Source organism: Adelges cooleyi, unplaced genomic scaffold (genome assembly GCF_023614345.1).
Source record: "Adelges cooleyi isolate 19-005CV unplaced genomic scaffold, UGA_ACOO_1.1 ACOO_flye_CR_arks_rails_tigmint_CR_PRNA_41, whole genome shotgun sequence".
Lineage (NCBI taxonomy): Eukaryota > Metazoa > Arthropoda > Insecta > Hemiptera > Adelgidae > Adelges > Adelges cooleyi.
Window position 1 is genome coordinate 1,694,728 of NW_026096090.1, and position 19,576 is coordinate 1,714,303.

General features: G+C 27.7%; 2 protein-coding genes across 4 annotated transcripts; one reads left to right on the forward strand and one right to left on the reverse strand.

The window, feature by feature from the left end:
• Positions 1-3,813: 3,813 nt before the first annotated feature.
• Positions 3,814-9,099, reverse strand: LOC126841962 (enolase-like). Of its 2 annotated transcripts, XM_050578788.1 has the most exons (10): positions 8,957-9,056; positions 7,582-7,673; positions 7,058-7,166; positions 6,773-6,952; positions 6,317-6,471; positions 6,124-6,248; positions 5,805-6,042; positions 4,972-5,164; positions 4,398-4,631; positions 3,814-4,280 (listed from the first exon to the last, which is right to left on the reverse strand). In XM_050578788.1, the coding sequence occupies exons 2-10, from the start codon at positions 7,650-7,652 to the stop codon at positions 4,158-4,160; spliced, it is 1,428 nt and encodes a 475-aa protein (XP_050434745.1). In that variant the 5' UTR covers positions 7,653-7,673; positions 8,957-9,056; the 3' UTR covers positions 3,814-4,157. The 2 variants fall into 2 exon arrangements, with proteins under 2 accessions (XP_050434745.1, XP_050434746.1); XM_050578789.1 differs by lacking the exon at positions 7,582-7,673 and having other exon boundaries at positions 8,957-9,099.
• A 268-nt stretch (positions 9,100-9,367) lies between these two features.
• On the forward strand, positions 9,368-11,222 carry LOC126841964 (uncharacterized). Of its 2 annotated transcripts, XM_050578793.1 has the most exons (5): positions 9,370-9,679; positions 9,851-9,989; positions 10,056-10,293; positions 10,361-10,598; positions 10,950-11,222. In XM_050578793.1, the coding sequence occupies exons 3-5, from the start codon at positions 10,064-10,066 to the stop codon at positions 11,100-11,102; spliced, it is 621 nt and encodes a 206-aa protein (XP_050434750.1). In that variant the 5' UTR covers positions 9,370-9,679; positions 9,851-9,989; positions 10,056-10,063; the 3' UTR covers positions 11,103-11,222. The 2 variants fall into 2 exon arrangements, with proteins under 2 accessions (XP_050434751.1, XP_050434750.1); XM_050578794.1 differs by lacking the exon at positions 9,851-9,989 and having other exon boundaries at positions 9,368-9,679.
• The last annotated feature ends 8,354 nt before the right edge of the window (positions 11,223-19,576 follow it).

Below are 19,576 nucleotides of genomic sequence, written 5' to 3' on the forward strand. Positions count from 1 at the left end.
TCAGTATTATATGATTGTGCTACTTTAGTTTATGACTTAGAAAATATGTCTTATAAGTCTTATGTGGATATTTTATATTATTTTAAATGGCGTCCTTGAGTAGGTATTATTTATTTTTTTTTTTTTAGTACACGATTACAGCTCTTCGTAGATCCAGTGAAATAATTTTTTATTGATAAAAACACCATAAAACATAAGTTAACTTAAAATTTAAACGAAATTGTTTTTTTTTAATTGCTTTTGTGATTCTATATTATAGCACAATATATTATGATACAAAAAAAAAAATACAATACATTTAATATTTAAACAAAGAAGCCAGCGCTTAAAATAAAGAAACGAAATTTATAATCACAACTATTAACCATAACAAACGATTTAAAACAATTAATTCCATCAATTCGTATTTTAAAGATTACTTAACAAACACAGTTAACACAGAATGTTTAGATATTATTTTCGAAGGCAAGTTTTTTTCCCCCATAATAACGGGGGTATAGTTAGCTAAGAGTTATGTATGATTTTTAACACTTTTTAACGTTCAGAGTATATTATCACGATGATTTGACACGAATACAATGTATATGCAATTCTGACTGACCATAGTGATAAGCGTTCCGTAGTATTATAGCAGAGCTCTTTTTTACCTAGTTTACACCCGCTGAAATAATAAGAATTATAATTTATAAATGCCCACAAATGCCTTTGGGGTAAAAACTTAACCGTTAACACCGTCACAGCTTACAGAAATGCGAGCTAGCCAATTATGTATAACCGTTCAATACAAACTTAAAGTCACGTTGAAACTCGATTAATTTGCATTCACAACTACTCGAGGAAGTTTATATGTATGTATGCATGGACGTACGTCCTTCGACATAAGTTCACGGCATAGAGGTGTATTACATTCCACAGCAAACCATTTTACTCAGGTTTAGGTATAATATAGTATACGGTTAAACGAATGGCGACCTTAAATGATGCATTTCTAAACGATCACCGTTAAAACGACAACAGTCATGAGCCGCGACACATACATTTATTACAATAGTCATAATGTAAACACTAATAAGTAACAGCATGCGTTATAGGATGTAACTTGATTGTATGGTCTTTACTACTGCAGTTGTACAGTATATATGAAATCCAATACATCTGTAAGCGCTTTTGTGTAATTCGACAGGCGTCACCGGTTTATATTAATGCTGACAATTGTGTAATTTTTAGAAATTAAAATTCATCGATTCAACATTTCACAAATGTACCTATCCTTTTACTTCAATCAATTCAATAATTATAACATTTTAAATAATAAATATAGTATTTGCTAATAAAGATTAGGTATTAAATTTGTCAATTCACTTTTGATTTGTGCTAACTGTATTTTCAATGTAAAGTTGTTAGTTCGTAGTCTCCAAAATAATTATACGAGTTTTATAAGAATTAATCGGCTTACCATCAAGGAAATAATTCCAATTTCCAATTTTAATGCGGGAAACTAAAAGAGAATACCTATATTAAAATTATTAAGAACCAATTGCTGAGAGCATTTTTTGGTTTGTCTAAGAATTACAAATATTAAACTGTTTACGCTACAACAATGAGTAAGTAACAACTAATAAGTATCATAAAATTAGAAATTTTATCTAATGAAATGTCACGCATTTGAAAACATTCGTAGTGCCTAAAGTGATGATTTGAGTATGCGGTATTATTATATTTAATATGGCCCTAAACAATAAACATTTATTAAACAGGAATTGGAAATGTTACCAAACCAATATTTACATCGTTTGTTATTGTTGCAACATTTGCTGTAGTTATAACAAACAATATACATTTTGGTTTGGTAACTTTTTTTAAATTGAATAAACTTACAATTAAATTTTTAATAAATTACTAATTGTCCTTCCGCTACTGAATTCTGAACACAATAACGATAGCATTAATATACTCCGATAATTTTTGAATCGTACATTCCGTTTATGTATTGACTGTAAATTATTTACAATAAATACAAGTTTAAGAAGAGAAACAATCTAATGCTTAAAACAAATACTACGTTAGGTTAAAAAATAGCAAGCCTATTAATATGATTTTCAAGGCGCTTAGCTTATGCAAAATAGGTACGTCAATGCATTTGGAAACGATAGTATAGTTTATTTAAAATTTTAGTATTTTAAAACGCGATAAATAATTGTGTTTAAAATGTACATTAACTTATAATAATGGAACTAATGGCTAATATCATATTGTAACAGCTGGGCTGTATAAAGTAACCGAAATTAATTAAGTAATAAAAAAAAACATTAATAACTTTACAACGCCGGGTGTAATTTCGAAGTTACTGTTTCACAGTTTACGATATAAGATACTATTAATTTTTAAATAAATTAAATTTAGTATACTTACACATTTTAATGGAACGACATAAAATATACTAATCCACTGATAAGCTTGCATTATTTAGGTCACTAAGGTCAATTTGTTAATGTGCATCACTCCAAACCGTAGTGTTTTATAAGACACCATTTTTCTTGTTCATGCTAAACAAATACTTAGTGGAAACTGGAAATTATTGCAATTCAAAAACTATTACTTTAAAAAAAATTAAACCAACAGTTATTTTTTATCTTTATACTTCATTGCTTTGAGAATTGAGTTTCGTCTACATAAAGTTTATAGTTTGGTATCACATATTTATTTATTTTAGGAATACTTTTAAATTGAAGTCGTCTGATGTTTTTGTTACATTATTGGTCGACAGCCGACTGATAAGCGTCGGGGGCTATTGAGAGGATGGAGAGATTGGTCGTTATCGGTGTAAAAAACCAAACTTCAAGTTAACTTTGTTAAAGCATTTTTAGATAGAGCTCAAGAGGTTAGATGTACAATCAAGTACCTAACGAACGAGTTGAACAACTTGCTGAGCTTGCAAACTTGTTATCATTTCTCAAATACAAAATACTAATGACCTTATGATTCATTGTAAAGATCTACAAATTTCACTTACATCAGACTACGGTTTAATTTCCGACATTAATTCAGTTGAATTACATGATGAAATCATAGCTTTGCAAAGACGCTTCAGTGCTACAGAAACAAATCCCCAATTTGTTTTAGAATATATTTGCAAAAACCAGTTAGTCGAACTGTTTCACAATACTTTTATCGCTTTAAGAATTCTCTTAACACTTCACGTGACGGCTGCCACAGCGGAAAGAAGCTTTTCAAAATTTTAAAAATGATCTACGGTCCCAAATGTCACAAAATCGTTTAGCGGGTTTTGCAATGATCTCAATCAAGAAGGAATTAAGAATTAATTTTCACCTTACACCCTAAATGAAGTTATATCTGATTTTGCATCCGCAAAACACAAAAGGTAATTTGTGTTGTTTTGTTTTTGTTACAACCGTTTTAAAATTGTGCTTATACATATACATATTTGATATTAGTGAAGTCTACAAGTCTATAAATGTATTTATAGGTACTAAATATTAAATATAAATTAATATAATATACACAGAATTAGTGTTTTAGTTTTTTTGTATAAACAAATATTAGATATATTTCGTTTATAAACAAGCTTAAACGCCCCGGCAGAACTTGAATCCGTCTGGTTGTTTAAACGCTTGAGCCGGTTAGATTACAGAGAAAATGAACTAACTACATGCGCATTTTACTATAAAAATTTTAAACAATTCCTAATTTTTGAATAATCTTGTTTCAAATGAAACTATAATTTAAAAACTAGTCACTAGACATTGATAAAAGAACATGTAGATTATGAGTGATAATAAAAATAAGCAAGTATTTTAATTCTGATAAAGTAGAATATTTAATTTAAAAAATAAACAAATACACATAAAATCATAAGTTTCTTTTTTGCTAAAATTTTACATTAACAATATAAATTATAAAACAAAAACGCTAAAAATTAAATTTCAAATTAGGTAACGCAATGCTGCATTAATTGTATTGTACGTAATTATCTTCTCTGAAGTATACCAATGTATTACAATGTAATTCAATAACTAAAGAATATTATTTTTTATCATCTCATACAATGCAGTAATTCCCTCCCACTACGTAATTATATTAATATTCTCTAATATTATAAAATATTAACATAAATATTATCGAAACGGAGGAGAACTTTACTGTGGACTACGGAAATTCTTGCCAGCGTAAACGGCACTGCTACCAAGTTCTTCTTCAATGCGTAGTATTTGGTTGTACTTGGCTAGACGTTCAGAACGACAAGGAGCTCCAGTTTTAATCTAAAAAAATGTATAATATATAAATAATTGTAAACATTTTTTTTTTTTTCATTAAGAAAATATTCATTGGTACTTTTCTTTTGTGTTCTTTAATTATAATTATGGAAGTTGTCTTACTTGTCCAGTGCTCAATCCAACAACAAGATCAGCAATAAAGGTGTCTTCGGTCTCGCCTGAACGATGAGACACCATTGTTCCCCATCCATTTTTCTTGGCCAGCAAATGAGCATCAATAGATTCTGTTACTGTACCAATTTGGTTTACTTTTAATAATAAGCAGTTGCAAGCTTTTTTCTCAACAGCCTCAGCTATGCGTAATGGGTTGGTAACAGTTAAATCATCACCGACAATCTATAATCCGAGTAAAACAAATCAATTATTTACTATATCAATACTGAATACAACTATTAATCTGTAAATGAATTAATCTATAATTTATTCGTGTACGACAAGATTTGTTTGGTTAAATATTAAAGTTTTTACTTTAATCAAAATATTTGAATTAAATAAAATGTAATATAGGAATTTTTGTTGATAATTTAATGAGTTGTATTTTTAGTTGCAGTGTGGAGCACGGAAGGTAATTAGTTTTCCAATGATATGAGACTTTTTTTTAGGGGGGCTGTAGTCACAAAAATGTTTATTTTCAACAATAATAATAGTAACTTATGAAACTTAAGTTTCAGTATACCTGAATTTTAGTAGAACCAGTTAACCCAGACCAAGCGTCCCAATGATCTTGGTCAAACGGATCTTCAATAGATGTAATTGGGAATTCATTAATGAATTCTTTATATAAGTTAGTCAATTCTTCAGTAGAGATTATTTGACTCTTATCCTTAGTTTCAGATTTGTTTTTAAAGTCCAAATCATATTTTCCATCACTGAAAAAAAAAATTCTAATAAAAAATCCAATACAGCGGAATCCAACCAAAAAAAGTGGATCTATTTTAAATAATTATATAGTTTCAAATTCTCGGACAAAAATATATAATATTAAACATGGTCAATAAAGATAGTATTTAAAACAGGGATTGAAAATGTTTTCAAGCCATAATTTAACTACAATAAATGTTGATGAAAGTTATTGATAGCAGTATGATAGCTTAAACTTGTTAAAAAAAAGTTAATGAAAATAATTTTAGTGTTATGCTTTTAGGAATAATATAAAATAAAGTTCCTGGAATAAAACATTTATATTGTTCCAAAAGACATAACTTGACTTTAAAAATTAACTATTTTTTTTTTTAACAAGTTTAAAACCAGTTAAGCTATCTGACTATCTATCATACAGTCAATAATTTTTTTGAACGTTCATTGTAGTTAAAAGAAATAGTGTAAATTTTGGCTTGAAAATGTTTTCAATTCTCGATTTAAAATTCCCCTTCAATGTCTTTTTTTAAAAGCCCATTAAAAAAATACATTTTCTTAGGTTAGTTTTTTAAATACATAGGTTTTATTTACACAATTTTATTTAGTAAACAGTAAGCAATATTCTGTCATTATTTTGTTAATATTACTTACACATAAAATTCAGATGCGGCAACATCCATACCGATTTCAACTTTTCCTTTGTATCCAGCTTTCTCAATTGCAGTTTCAATTAAACGCAAACCTTCTTTGTTTTCAAGAATATTAGGAGCAAAACCTCCTTCATCACCAACAGCGGTAGCGTCCAAGCCGAATTTTGCCTTAATGACATTTTTGAGGTTGTGGTATACTTCTGCACCAATTTTCATTGCTTCGGTGAAAGAACTCGCACCTAATTCCAAAAAAAAAAAAATTGTATAATAAATTGTGTTGAGGTCAATTCATAAAAATTATATTAAATTTTTAATATTACCTGTGGGAAGAATCATAAATTCCTGCATGGCCAGTTTGTTGCCTGCATGAGAGCCACCATTAATAACATTAAAGGCTGGAACGGGTAAAATGATGTTTTTATTTCCAGCTAAATCAGCCAAGTGTCTGAAATCATACATGACAGAAAATGTAAACAAAATATTATGATATCATAAAAAAATTAGGAAACATACCTATAAAGTGGTACACCTTTTTTAGCAGCGCCTGCTTTAGCTACAGCTAATGAAACACCCAATATAGCATTAGCACCAAGTTTAGCTTTGTTGGCTGTTCCGTCCAATTTAATCATAAAGTCATCAATAGCTTTTTGTTCAGTAACTTCAATTCCCTAAAAATAAATGTCAGATCAAATATGTGATGTTGTTTATTAATATTAATATTCTACACACGACACATAGAATTATAAAACAAAGTATGGTTAAAACAATTAAATTTTCAATACATTATACTTTATTGTATAATGTCGTATCTGTTAGTGCACCCAAATTTAGAATAAAATAAATTTTAAATATAAATAAATTACATATTATGTTTAAAACCTGATTTGACAATTTTTCTACAAATACATTTTGTTTTATTATTTGATGGTAAGGAACCTAAGTAAATAACAAAGAGGTTATGTTAATTACCGATTTAATAAGAGCTGGTGCAATAATATCATTAATATTGTTTACGGCAGTTTTTACGCCTTTTCCAAGGTAGTTGCTCTTATCATTATCACGAAGTTCCAAAGCTTCATAGATACCAGTGCTAGCACCGGAAGGTACAGCTGCACGGTAAATTTGTTTATCTTGGGTAAATAAATCAACCTAAAAAATATAAGTATATAGTTATTGTTTATATGTTATGATAGCTACATTTGAACTTCCAACCTTTTTTAAAAATTCCTAAGCACTAATCAAAAGCATACTTACTTCAACAGTGGGATTACCCCTGGAATCGAAGATTGAACGTGCAACAATTTTTGTGATAGACATAGTGTTCTTACAAGTAGAATGAGATATAACAACAGTCTGTATATACCTAAGCACAAATTAATTAAATATTATCAGTTATATTTTATTAACTAGAAACATGATTTAAATATAAAATAATAATAATTAACTGAGACTACAATGTGATAGACCTAAAACATCACCAAGACAGTTATAATAAGAATTTTAATTTTTCAATGTCAGATTGAGGTTATGGTCAAATGGCATTATAATCAGAACTATTTAATAAAGGAATAGCTCTTGGATCTTATTAGTTTACGTCCAATGATACTTGGTACTTGTGCACAATACAGATCACTCCATTTTTTTTCAATATCAGAAGGTAGTTAAACAAAATAAATCACACTACACATTAATATAGTTACTAATGAAGCAATCATTCTCATCCTTTCCCCCCACCATGTATACTTGCCCTAATGAAAGGAAAAGTATGGCATACACACCTAGATAAAACTACTCTTATATCAGAATGCAGTTTCAGATTCAATATATTTTTACAGAAGAATACCATCATTCATTAACAATTCGTTGAATTCTAAGGACAAAATAATATATATTACAAAGTAAACAAGAGGTGGATTATAGATATATGTAGTAAATAATTAAATAAATACAGGATAAAGATAATGCATCCTTTTACAATCAGATCTACACATAAATACATACTTATATCATTTTAATTTATAAAAATAAGTTTATTTACATAACTGTATTTAAAAAAAAAAAATATTTGTTTTGCCACTTTTTACAAATTAACCAGTTTGGAGATTACATTGTCTAAATGTTTTTATGCGTATGATATAATATGTAGATAATTAAAAAATAAAGAAGTACTTAATTATAATCAGATGTACCTTATTTCATAACAGTTAAAATAATAACTATTGGAAGGCAAAAGAAAATTAACACATCAAATCATTGAAGGTTATACAATTTAACCTTCAATTTCACGTATTACTTGTTCCACCCAAAACTGATAATTTATAAAAAATTGATCATTAAAAATGCTAAGGTGTAATAACAATTTTCTTAATTTAATAACTTTTTGCAACAATTAACATCAATGTGAAAGAAATATTGTTTAACCATATTAGTAATGGAACACTACAATAAATTATTAATTATGATTAAAAAATGCAACCAAACAACTACACTAATTTACTTATTACCTATTTAATATGTTTATTGTTTATGTTTGTATAAAACTCCAAAAATTAAGAATTTATTTTAAGCTCTAATTTTCATCAAATTATACTTTATTTTTACCTACATAATACAGCACTGGAAAGTACACATTTGGTAACATTTATTTTTAGTATACCTGAGTGTATTATAGCTTTACAGAGAACAACAAATTACAATTAAATAGAGGTAACATGTTCTTAACTTAGAATTAGCGTGAAAAACGTTAGGAATGAATGTAAATAGATACATAAAGAAAAATATTTTATATGATATATCACATATTAAACCTAAATCAATCCCATTCACACTGATATTTAAACATCACGTTTTCTGTCGTATAATATGAATTATTGACAATATGTGCTTATTAGTTACTACATAAGTATCACTTCATCATTAATACTACTGAAGTAACAACAGGGAAATATGTATAAATGTGAGCTCCGAGGAGATCTTTTTCAATTACAAATATTGAACACCACGAGATGTAAATAAAATATCATCAAAGCTTTTTTTTAACGAGATACTCAATGTCAATTTGAACAATGTGGTCAGTAAAGTAAGCCGCACTAGATAAAATTGTTATAATACTAACTATTAACAAAATGTATAGATCAAATCGTCAATACTTACAGCAATGTGGAGAAAACTGGCAAAATGGGTGGACAACGAGCAAAACGGCAAACAATCGATCGGTATGTGGAAGTTAAATGAGGTATGGTGAATATACAGGTATTGATCGGCGACGCTAGTCGGCAAGTTCAGAAAAAGCCGAATTCGACCTTTACAGCTGAAGAAGGTCATTACAGAAGGCTAATCCCACACAGTGTAACCAACCAATTTTTATGCTGTCAACGCTGTGTTTTACAATACTATTGTAACCGTTATCATCTGTGTTTGAATTTTACACACGGATATTATATACCATTTTTATATATCTATGATTTTACATTTATACCTCAGATAAGATAAAAATGTATGTTATCTGTGTTTATACTAGAGATTATAAAACAAACGTGATAAGAATGAAGCTTATCATACATAACTATTTTTTTTTTTATAGTTAATAAATAGTAACATATTACACAGTAAATAATACATGGCTGGCTCCCAGTGTGCTTGGACTTTAATTTCCAAGTCATAGGATAGCAATTAATACGGTTCGAGTCTATGGCGGACGACCGTAGCATGAATCATGATCCCATGTATAAATATTCAAGCGCGTAATGTAAAAAATATCAAATGAAATGTTGCTATAATTACGTATCTTGTAATGGTGAATCCAAAAATTCAATCATATTATTTTGCATGTCCGTTTGGCCTGAGAAAAATGGAATGCCATTTATTTAACCTCAGGTAAATATTAAGCGTAACAGTTGTGTTAACTGGTATAATGTAATATAGAATATTTTTCTTGGTTTTTTTTTTCAACTTTTTACTTGGTTAATCACGCTTGTTATTCATCAATTTTTTGGTATTTTTTTTTGTTATACCTTTTAGCTAATGAATAAACAAATATTTTTTCAGAAAAAAAACGAATTTGTTAATTAATAATTAAAAAGTTATTAATTATTATTAAACTTAAGAGTAACAGAAATAACTCTATTAATTTACTAGTTCAAACATTTTTTTCTTCAAGTTACCAATTATATTATTTATTAAAACTGTAAGTATAAAAAAATGTTCTATTTCACTTTTCAATTTTTATCTGACAATTTTTATATAATTACAGTACCAAAAATGCCCAGGAGACAATTGACTAATGAAGAACGTGAACTGTCTAAAAAACGTCGCTTAGAAAAAGAACGAGAGAGACAACGTGCTAGACGATTAAATCCAGAATTTAGAGCCAAAGAACGAGCTAGAAATACAGTTGCTAAACGACTTTCTAGAGCTAAATCTATAACTAATACTAGTATTAAAAATTGGATCTACAATACTAATAGTAGACAAAAATGTCTAATTACACCGTAAGACTACTTTACCATGCACATTAATATTAAAAACAATAATAATAACGCTTTAATTTTTTTATAGCATAATCAAAGAACAACAAGAAGATTTAGTAGAACTTAATAGTTTGAAAAAGGAACAAGAGAGAGAAAGGAAACGTTTGCGAAGATTAGATCCTAATTATCGTACTAGAGAACGTGCAAGAAATACTGCTTTAAAAAGAATTTCCCGTCAAAAAATGTACAGCATTCAAGAATATAGCACTTTGTCTGAGGCTGTCAGCGATTCTGATAATACTAATTGTGGTGTAGAAATAAATAAAGTAAAGGAATTTTTTAATAATTAAAAAAAAAATGTTTTACTTTGATAAATTATAATTTGTTGTTGAGGAATACATAAAGAAAATACAGTCTATTTTATCGAAATTAAATTTTTAATGTCACAATAAATAACATTACAGTGAACATGTGCTTATAAAATAAAATTACTGATATTATAGTTATGTATCGATTATTCAGGCTGACGATCACTAACAACCGTGTTAACAATACATCATAACGCTAATATTATTTTATAAATAATTATTAATCAAAATTGTATGAGTTCATTAAATGTATTTCAAATTTTAATCGTCTAAATTAATTTTAACATCATCTATACTATTTTTTTTTAGGTCATTGATTGTGAATGTTGTGGAGATCCGATCAGTAGTGATCATGTATGTTTTTCCAACATTTTGTCTGTGGAACTATCAGAAACTGATTTTAGCACCGACAACTTTGAAAAAATCAACAATGACTCTACAAGTTACCATTTTACTTATTAAATTATTTAATACCATTGTAAAGTCATTTAATTAAGTCTGTTTTCTTTTTATAAGTTTATTTTTGTTATTTGTTTTTATTTATTTATGAATGACCCTAAAAATGGAAAAATGCGATTTATACTTTACTTTTCTTATACTGTCACTTCTACTGCATCAACTATATTATTTTTTTTGCGTTTAAGTAAACCAAAATTTCAACATAATGTTTTCTTTTCAGTAAAACATGTTTAATGAGATAAAATGTGATTAATGTAACATTGCTAGATTGTTTGATTTGAAAGAAATGTGTTTAAGCGTTTAAGATAAACTGGACGGGTTAAACTATATTTTGTGCGAGTATTTTTTATGAAATTCTCAAAATATTAATTTAATATTGACAACTAGCATAACATTTACTTAACCAGAACACTAATTTAACTTGTCATTTACCTACCAAATTAGAATTTAAGTATGTTATTTTTTTAAAAATTATTAAGTATCCATTTTAATGTTATAAAGCAAAAAAAAATTACTTTGTCACTTGCTGTATTCAATTTGATTTTGCTCAATTAGTACTGTTGTTATAGTATTTTTGCGCACTCGATCTCAATTTGTTTGACCTACATTATTTTAATTCAAATTATAACAATGTTTGTATTTGTTATATTTACTAATTATATTTGTTCTATTGACTTTATTATATGTGTAATTCATAACTTTCAAAACAAATATAATGTGCATTATTAAAATTAAAAAATACAGAAGGTATGTATACAACAGTTATACAATTTATAATTAGAAAAGTATGACTCTAAAAAATTGATTTTAAAAGTCATTTTGACGTTAATATTTTATTTTGGAATGTGAAAACTGATGATTTTGATTCGACTTAAGTCATTTTCCTTAAGTGTATAAAATATTAAAATATTGTGTGTGTCCTTCCCTAATACAAGATTTTCTATGTCTATTAGCTATAGAAACTAACGGCGAGAATTATTTCAACTATTAATTAATTAACCATCGACCACCAATCAAACACAATGAGACTATAACCTTATTAATCACTCTTTTTGGTACGTTTAATTCAGAATTTAGATAGGATAACCTACGTTATTTCCTGTAGAGTATTATACTAACACCGAACTATAAACATATTTTAAAAATGACGTGTTTCAAACTATAATTAATTTTTGAAGGTATGTATATGTCTAAAATAAAAATTGAATAAAACAAAAACACTATTGTTATTTATCTTCCTTACGTCATACAATAGATTATTAATTATGACGTCCTTTCATATTCGTAAATATATATATCACTTATTTTCGACTAAAGGTAGTATTATAGTTTATGAAAAAACAACTTTAGACTATTATATGATAGTATCTATAGAATAAGAACGCCATTAGAATTTGAAAGTGTTCGTTTCAAAATCTAAAAATGTGTACGTATATACCTAATAAGCAGACGTTTATAGTTTATATTATATATATACCAGTAACTCACATACAAATATGTACAAAATTTTGTACAATAATTTCATGATTATAAAGGTAATTATTTATGCTAGAAGTCAATAAAACATAATAAAAATGTTTCTAATTCGGAATCTAGACTTCAATTTTTTATAGCGAGTCTATTATTCCATTTGGAGAAAGTCCGATTATTAAAAAACGGTTATTTGTTTCAAACATTGCTTTTTAAAAATCTGTTTCTAACAAAAACTAGTTCAACTTTTAATTGGTAGCTTTATTATTATTGTCTTCTTAACGCTTATTATCGACTTTTTAGCATTTAAAATACAAGAATACTATTTTGCTCTAAAATTTTTCACTTACAAACGTCATTTATAGCCAGCTCACTCGTATAATATAGTTTCAGGACATCTTAAAAAATGCCTACACAACAAGTCAAAATACTGAACAACAAATAAAAACCCCAATTCTCCAATCTATCTCACTCACATACACATTACGTTTAAATTTGTTTCTCAAACATCCCGAATTAAAAATGTACTTACAATATTTATGAAATCTATTAATTTATTCTTTCAATATTCGGAAGTCGGGCGAAGTATTTGTTACAGAAGTTGCTTTGAAAATCAAAGGATATTTATTTTTAAGTTGCGCTGTAAGTTTATTGTTTGTAGTTTAGTGTAGAGAAAAAGATAGAAACCGCTTTATTTATAAAATAATAAATATAAAACACGCTGCTCATTAATTGGTTGCCTTACGACATGGTATGCTGATCCGTACAATAATATTATTACATAGAATATTTTAGACATATTACAACGATATGATAATAGTTATAATTAAGAGGAAGGCTATATGTTTTAAACAAAGAAAAATAAGCTAATTAACACAAATACAAATGTGTAATTAAATTGTTAAATTAAATTGTTGACAAAAATTGCCTATACAAAACCCCGTATTAACACGTTGGCTACCATGAGGGTACTTGAGTTATCTCACCGCTCAAGCTTTTGTGTACCCTGTCAATTTTTTAAAGTCTCTCCCTGTGTACCAAGTCAATAGTTTATAAACATGGATCATATCATATCATTCTGGGTGAATAGTAATTGTTTTATGAAATATCAAATTTGTTGTTTTTTAAGAGTGCCCGAGCACTCCCACAGTTATCAGTTATCACAGGTATATTCAAGACGCTTTAACGGTATTTGGTACACATTTATAAAAGTAGATGGCGTTAGTGTTGCATCAAACACAAAAAATATATATTATACTGAAAGACCCGAGTACCCTCATGGTACACCAAAAGAGCATTATGAAAAATGGCTTGGTAGCCAACGTGTTAAATGGCAGCAAGCCGTCCGATGCCGGCTATATATATATTAAGGGGCAACATATAGACAATATATATATATATATATATATAGGTTCACGATATTTGTACACTATACTCTATAGTATAGAACTTTTGTGATGGACTGTAGAGTGTAATATAGACTCTATACCAAGTACAGCATTTTAAATAAAATTGAATGACATATTATGTATACCTAAATGTAAACAACTTTGTTGAATATACCACCTAAAAGCCTATAAAGTAATTCTTTCGTTTAATTATCAAGCGTTGTATACAGTTTAGTTACAATTTAAATGCTTGATGCAACTTTTTTTTTTTTTTTGTTACGATTTTTCAACAGGACATGCTTGTGATAGTTGTTGAACTCATTTAGGTACCATAGAACAGCCGTAAAATTTACGACGCGCTGCTCAACTATAATTATAGAGATCTATTTAATTTTATCCACTTGCTAGCGCACTAGCCATAATAATTATCGAGTGACTATCAGGTTTAAAACAGAACACACAGCCGCTTCAAGCTGTTAGAACCATCACTATCGCCTTGGTAGAATATTAGATATTACTTATGGCAAAACGGTAGCCGCAGCTAATAAATAAATGCATACCTACCTGGGTAAAGAAAATAGCTTACGGCAACTCAAACAATAAAACATTACTTGTATATTATATTAACACAATCTATAGTCTAATTCTCAGACCTAAGTCCTAAAAACTACGAACAAGTGATATAAATAAAAAGTTTACACCTTTTTTCAGTTTGTCAACGTATACTAACCATACTACTTTATTATCTAACAAATATTCCAAATTTTAAACTAATTAGATTATTTCCAAAAAAAATATAGCGCACCGTAATTTTAAGTTAAAAAATAAGCACATTTTTTGGATACCAGAAACAAATTAGATACACGAAGATCGATTCGGCGGCTTAGAAGATAAAAAAATACAAATACACCATTGTAAAATCAGTACTTTCTCAGTATCGCATCGAAGCTAAGACATTCCATCGTTCAAATATTAGTTTGATTTTTTATTTGAAGTAAAAAAATAAGATATGTCATAAAAATTAAAGGGAGGATTTGACACCCTAATTTCACTCACCAGTGACTACAAAAAATGTTTTCTTTAAGCGTGCAGTGGCGGGTTTAAGGGGGTGGCTAAGGGGTTATTCTTATGAATAACCATAATTTCTATTATGACTATTTGAATATTTAGGTTTCAAGCTATTTTTTTTTATTCTTGGATTTTGGATTTAAAATACAGCTAGGTAAATTCTTGATCCTCAATTAGCCCCCCCCCCTTGGTGAGTGATAAAACCCGCCCCTGTAAGCGTGTAGATCATAAAAAGGATGTTAAAAATCAATACAATTTGTTATATAAATAAAATAAAATGTGTGTTTATACTGCATTATTGTACTGCTCTTCAGTCTAGAAAGATTTTTTACTCCTTCTAGAATAAAGGTTATTGATATTTTTGGCTTATTAATGTGAATGCCCCTTCATTGACACATTTTTTCCAAAATATCTAGCAAACACCTAATTAGCTAATTAAAATATATATAATAAACGAATCCTAGATTATTATACGTATTTGCAAGGTATAAACTAAGCATCATCTATATTTTTTTAATTAACGATAACTTAAGAAAAATTAAGAGTATAAATGATTATTGTAGGTTTCTTGAAAATAAACACGCTTACTTATTTTACTAAACCATCAAAATGAAACCCATAATAATTTACAACGTTGGCTATTCGATTTTTTTTTTCAATACTGGAGAATGTTTCCGTCTTTGTATACACAGTGTTAGTACAGTTAAGCATAATATAATAAAATTAGCCATTTGGTGTAAATAAGTGAGAGAAAAAATATGCAATTTGCATGTATAATCGAGGACGACGAGTCATGTTTTTGTCACATTGAGAACTCTTTGGGTTTTTTTTTTTTGATAAATAGTTAATTTTATAATATTATACTATATTTTTATTTTAGTATATTATGATTAAAATAGTAAAAATATTGCGTATTAATCGCATTCTAACTATTTATTGAAAGTAAAAGAAAAATACAGGGTGACCTCTAAATATTATAATTTAACAAATGTAAATAAAATATTTGTTTTATCTACGAATGTATCTTATAAATTGTGTCGAATGTAATAATTACTGAGGGTGTATAACCACTATCCACAAAACATTCATGTAAATAATTATTATTTTATAATTTTTTGTGAACTTAAATTTATAGAATTTCATTACGTCTTTCTAAATCCTAAAAGACTGAAGTATAAATGAAATGGATAAGTGTTATTATTTAGAATCACGTTAAGAAATACCAGACGTTAAAATCATTATACCCTCAATTAATAATACTAGGTACATGGCTTGTACGCATAGAAACATTTTTTTTTTAATTTAGAAAATACATTTTTAATGCATTTTATTATTCATTTCAATTTTGTATTATACCTACATCTTTTGACGACTATGGGTTATTCTCTGTTGCTGTGTAATGGAAATACGGCACTGGGAATAGGCAATCTATGGTCAGACTTGGAAGCAATTTTATTTGATTATAGTAAACTTTAAAATCGGTCCCATAACTGAAAACGAGAGCGGGCCATTATGAATTTGCCCAACTGCCTTCGGGCTTGTCAATTTATTGATACTTATGCTTATTCTTACCAATAAAATGATAATTTGTTAAAATTAATACATGTATGCCTTACTTTAGACATGGACATGTCTTATGGCTGGTGGTCATTCTGAAAATTTGCGACATAATAAGTCTCACAGTGCTGACGCCATTATCATTACTACATTAAGTATATATATATTTATATAACTTTGTGTAACAATTTTGAATTTTGATTTCATCATAGCATGCAATTTATGAATTTATAATTTTCGATACTCATAAAATATCCTTATATAATCACTTATTAAACTACTAGGTTCCAAATGTATACACCTAACCTAACCTAGCCTTCCAAATGCATGCATTCTATAGTTTTGTTATTATGGTAGAAAATTACTTTAACACACAAAATGTCAAATGATTAACATGTAATGTTCTATTTAAAATATCTTTAGTAAGTTGTCTGTGGGTTCCAGACTCTAGCATTAACACTACAATTTTTAAATTTGTCTACTTTATGTTTAAACGTACATCATGTCATAGTTTTTTATTATCGACGGTAGTTTTTATAAATTTATATTATATTTTTATATAATAAATATACTTTAAGCAACGTCTATTCGGGTACATTACACACTATAAACACTACTAAAGGCCAACAAATCGAAGTAAAGAAAACGTTCCAAACCCTCATGGGTTAATTAAGAGAAATTAACTTATTATTATTATTAATTGTTGAATACAGTTCTAAAGTTACACGATATAGCTAAAGAATACCTCAAACAAATTTAGATATTTTTTTGACCAGATTTTATCCGAAATTTATAGCACGTCCTACTTTAAATTGAAAAATATATTCTACTCCAGTTTTAAGGTAAAGAAATTAATTTTTTTTTACTATCAGAGGAAATCAATACCTCCTTATTTCTGCAATGAGATAAAAGTAAATAGGTTGTTATAACAGATATTATTCTAAAGATACATTTTCCGCAATATATTTGTCAAGGATTTGTGAACGTAAAAATGGGTAAACCGAATAAAAATCCCAACATTTAAAACCGGAAACAAATATCCGAATTTAGAGAAAAAAACCTATTTAATTATATTATATTGTTTTATTTTTTAATTTTAATACTGATATTGAGTTTTTATTGGATATATGTTACAAAAAAAAAACCATTCGATTATCCATATTAAAATTTTTTATCTAAAGTACTTTTAATAGTTTTTACTTAATTATTTTTTTCACAACAAACTTCATTTTAAAAGAAGAAATTAATTTTAAATAATGTTCATGAGTACAAAACCAATGGCAACAAACCAATATAGTCAACGGCATAGGTACATTACCTAATGTAATTTTGCCTACTGCTCATAATAGTATAATCTAAAGAGCCAAATATGGGGCATCTTATCTCATATCTCATCTCAAGTCTATGAAAAATTACCACGTTTCGGTTATATACTATGCCGTCGTTAATGTGCCTGTCGTTATTTTGCACGAGCATTGGAAATATATGTCATTTTTAATATCATAATTAGATTTAATTTATTTGGAGGAATCTAATCTAATTAAATAAGAAATCTAATTAAATAAATATGCAATTAGTATGTCCAGTAAAAATAAATTTACACGCACTTCATTTTCGGATTAAGTTAATGCGATTTAACCAATGCATTAAAACGAGGTTAGTGTATATAATTACTATAAAATTGTTTCCTCGGGCGTTATATACAAGTGAATGAAATATATATATTCTATATAATAATCCTATAGGATTATTTAATCTTATATCTTTACCTATGTAGGATGAGATGTGGTTTAATGAGTGAACTGGGAAGCTATACAATATAACGAGTGCAGCGACCGTTACATTACCACTGCCTGTTGGGAAATTGGATGATGTAATACAAACCCCTGTTTTCACGAGACCTGTACATACATGTACGTACGTGTACGTACATGTTATATTTTTGTATTGGTGTTATATTTATTAACGTCTTTACTGTGTTATAGCCTACAGGCCACTTGTATTATTACTTCAGTTTTGGTAATAAAATTGATCTCATCGGATTTTATATATATAGGGCATTCTGAGTCAAACGCGGTCATCAGCCTGACCTCATATTTTGTTGAAATTTGTATCAATAATTTTTGATTTAAAAAAATTGAGGTTTTTTAAATTAGTTTTTAAATTTTGAAAATTTTATCATAAAATCAGAGACTCAAATGAAATCTTTTGGTCTAACAACGGGAATGGGCCGAGATTTTTTTTTTTTTAATGAACATTTTTTTTTTTAAATCTTCATTTTAATTTTATTTGTAAGGCACATTTTTCACTTTTTACTCCCAAAATATGCAAAAAATCAAATTTTACCAAGACATTTTTTTAAATAAAAAAAACTGAAAGTATACATTTTTTGTTAAATTTTGGAAAAAAATGTCACTATTAAAAAATATATATAAATAAATCCGGCCCATTCACGTTATTAGACCAAAAGATTTGAGTCTCTGATTTTATGATAAAAAATTCAGAATTTTAAAACGAGTCGAAATAGATTTTTTTTAAATAACTTAAAAAACCTCTATTTTTGGGGCAAAAATTAGTGACAGAAAATTCAACAAATGTAGGTCTTGTTTTAGACCAAAAGAAGTAAAACATTTTTTTTTTAAAAATTTGAGGTCAGGCCGATGACTGCATGGTTTGACTTAAAATGCCCCATATATATCTATAAAAAAACAAATTACATAATAAGTTGTATTTATAACTTTTTTGTACTCGGAAGTGCTTATATGTACATATTTGATTTAGACTTCAGAAAATAAGATAATTATTCCACTTTAATTAATTTAATCTAAAGTCAAATACCTTTGAAGCTCTCATCGGTGTAGTTTCTTTTTCTGTATTGTGTAATACAACAGCTATATCACTATCAGTATCAGTTTAAATAAAAATCCATCAATATCAATATAATATATTAATGATATCTCTACTCTATTAGTTGCACATATTCTTATGAATAGG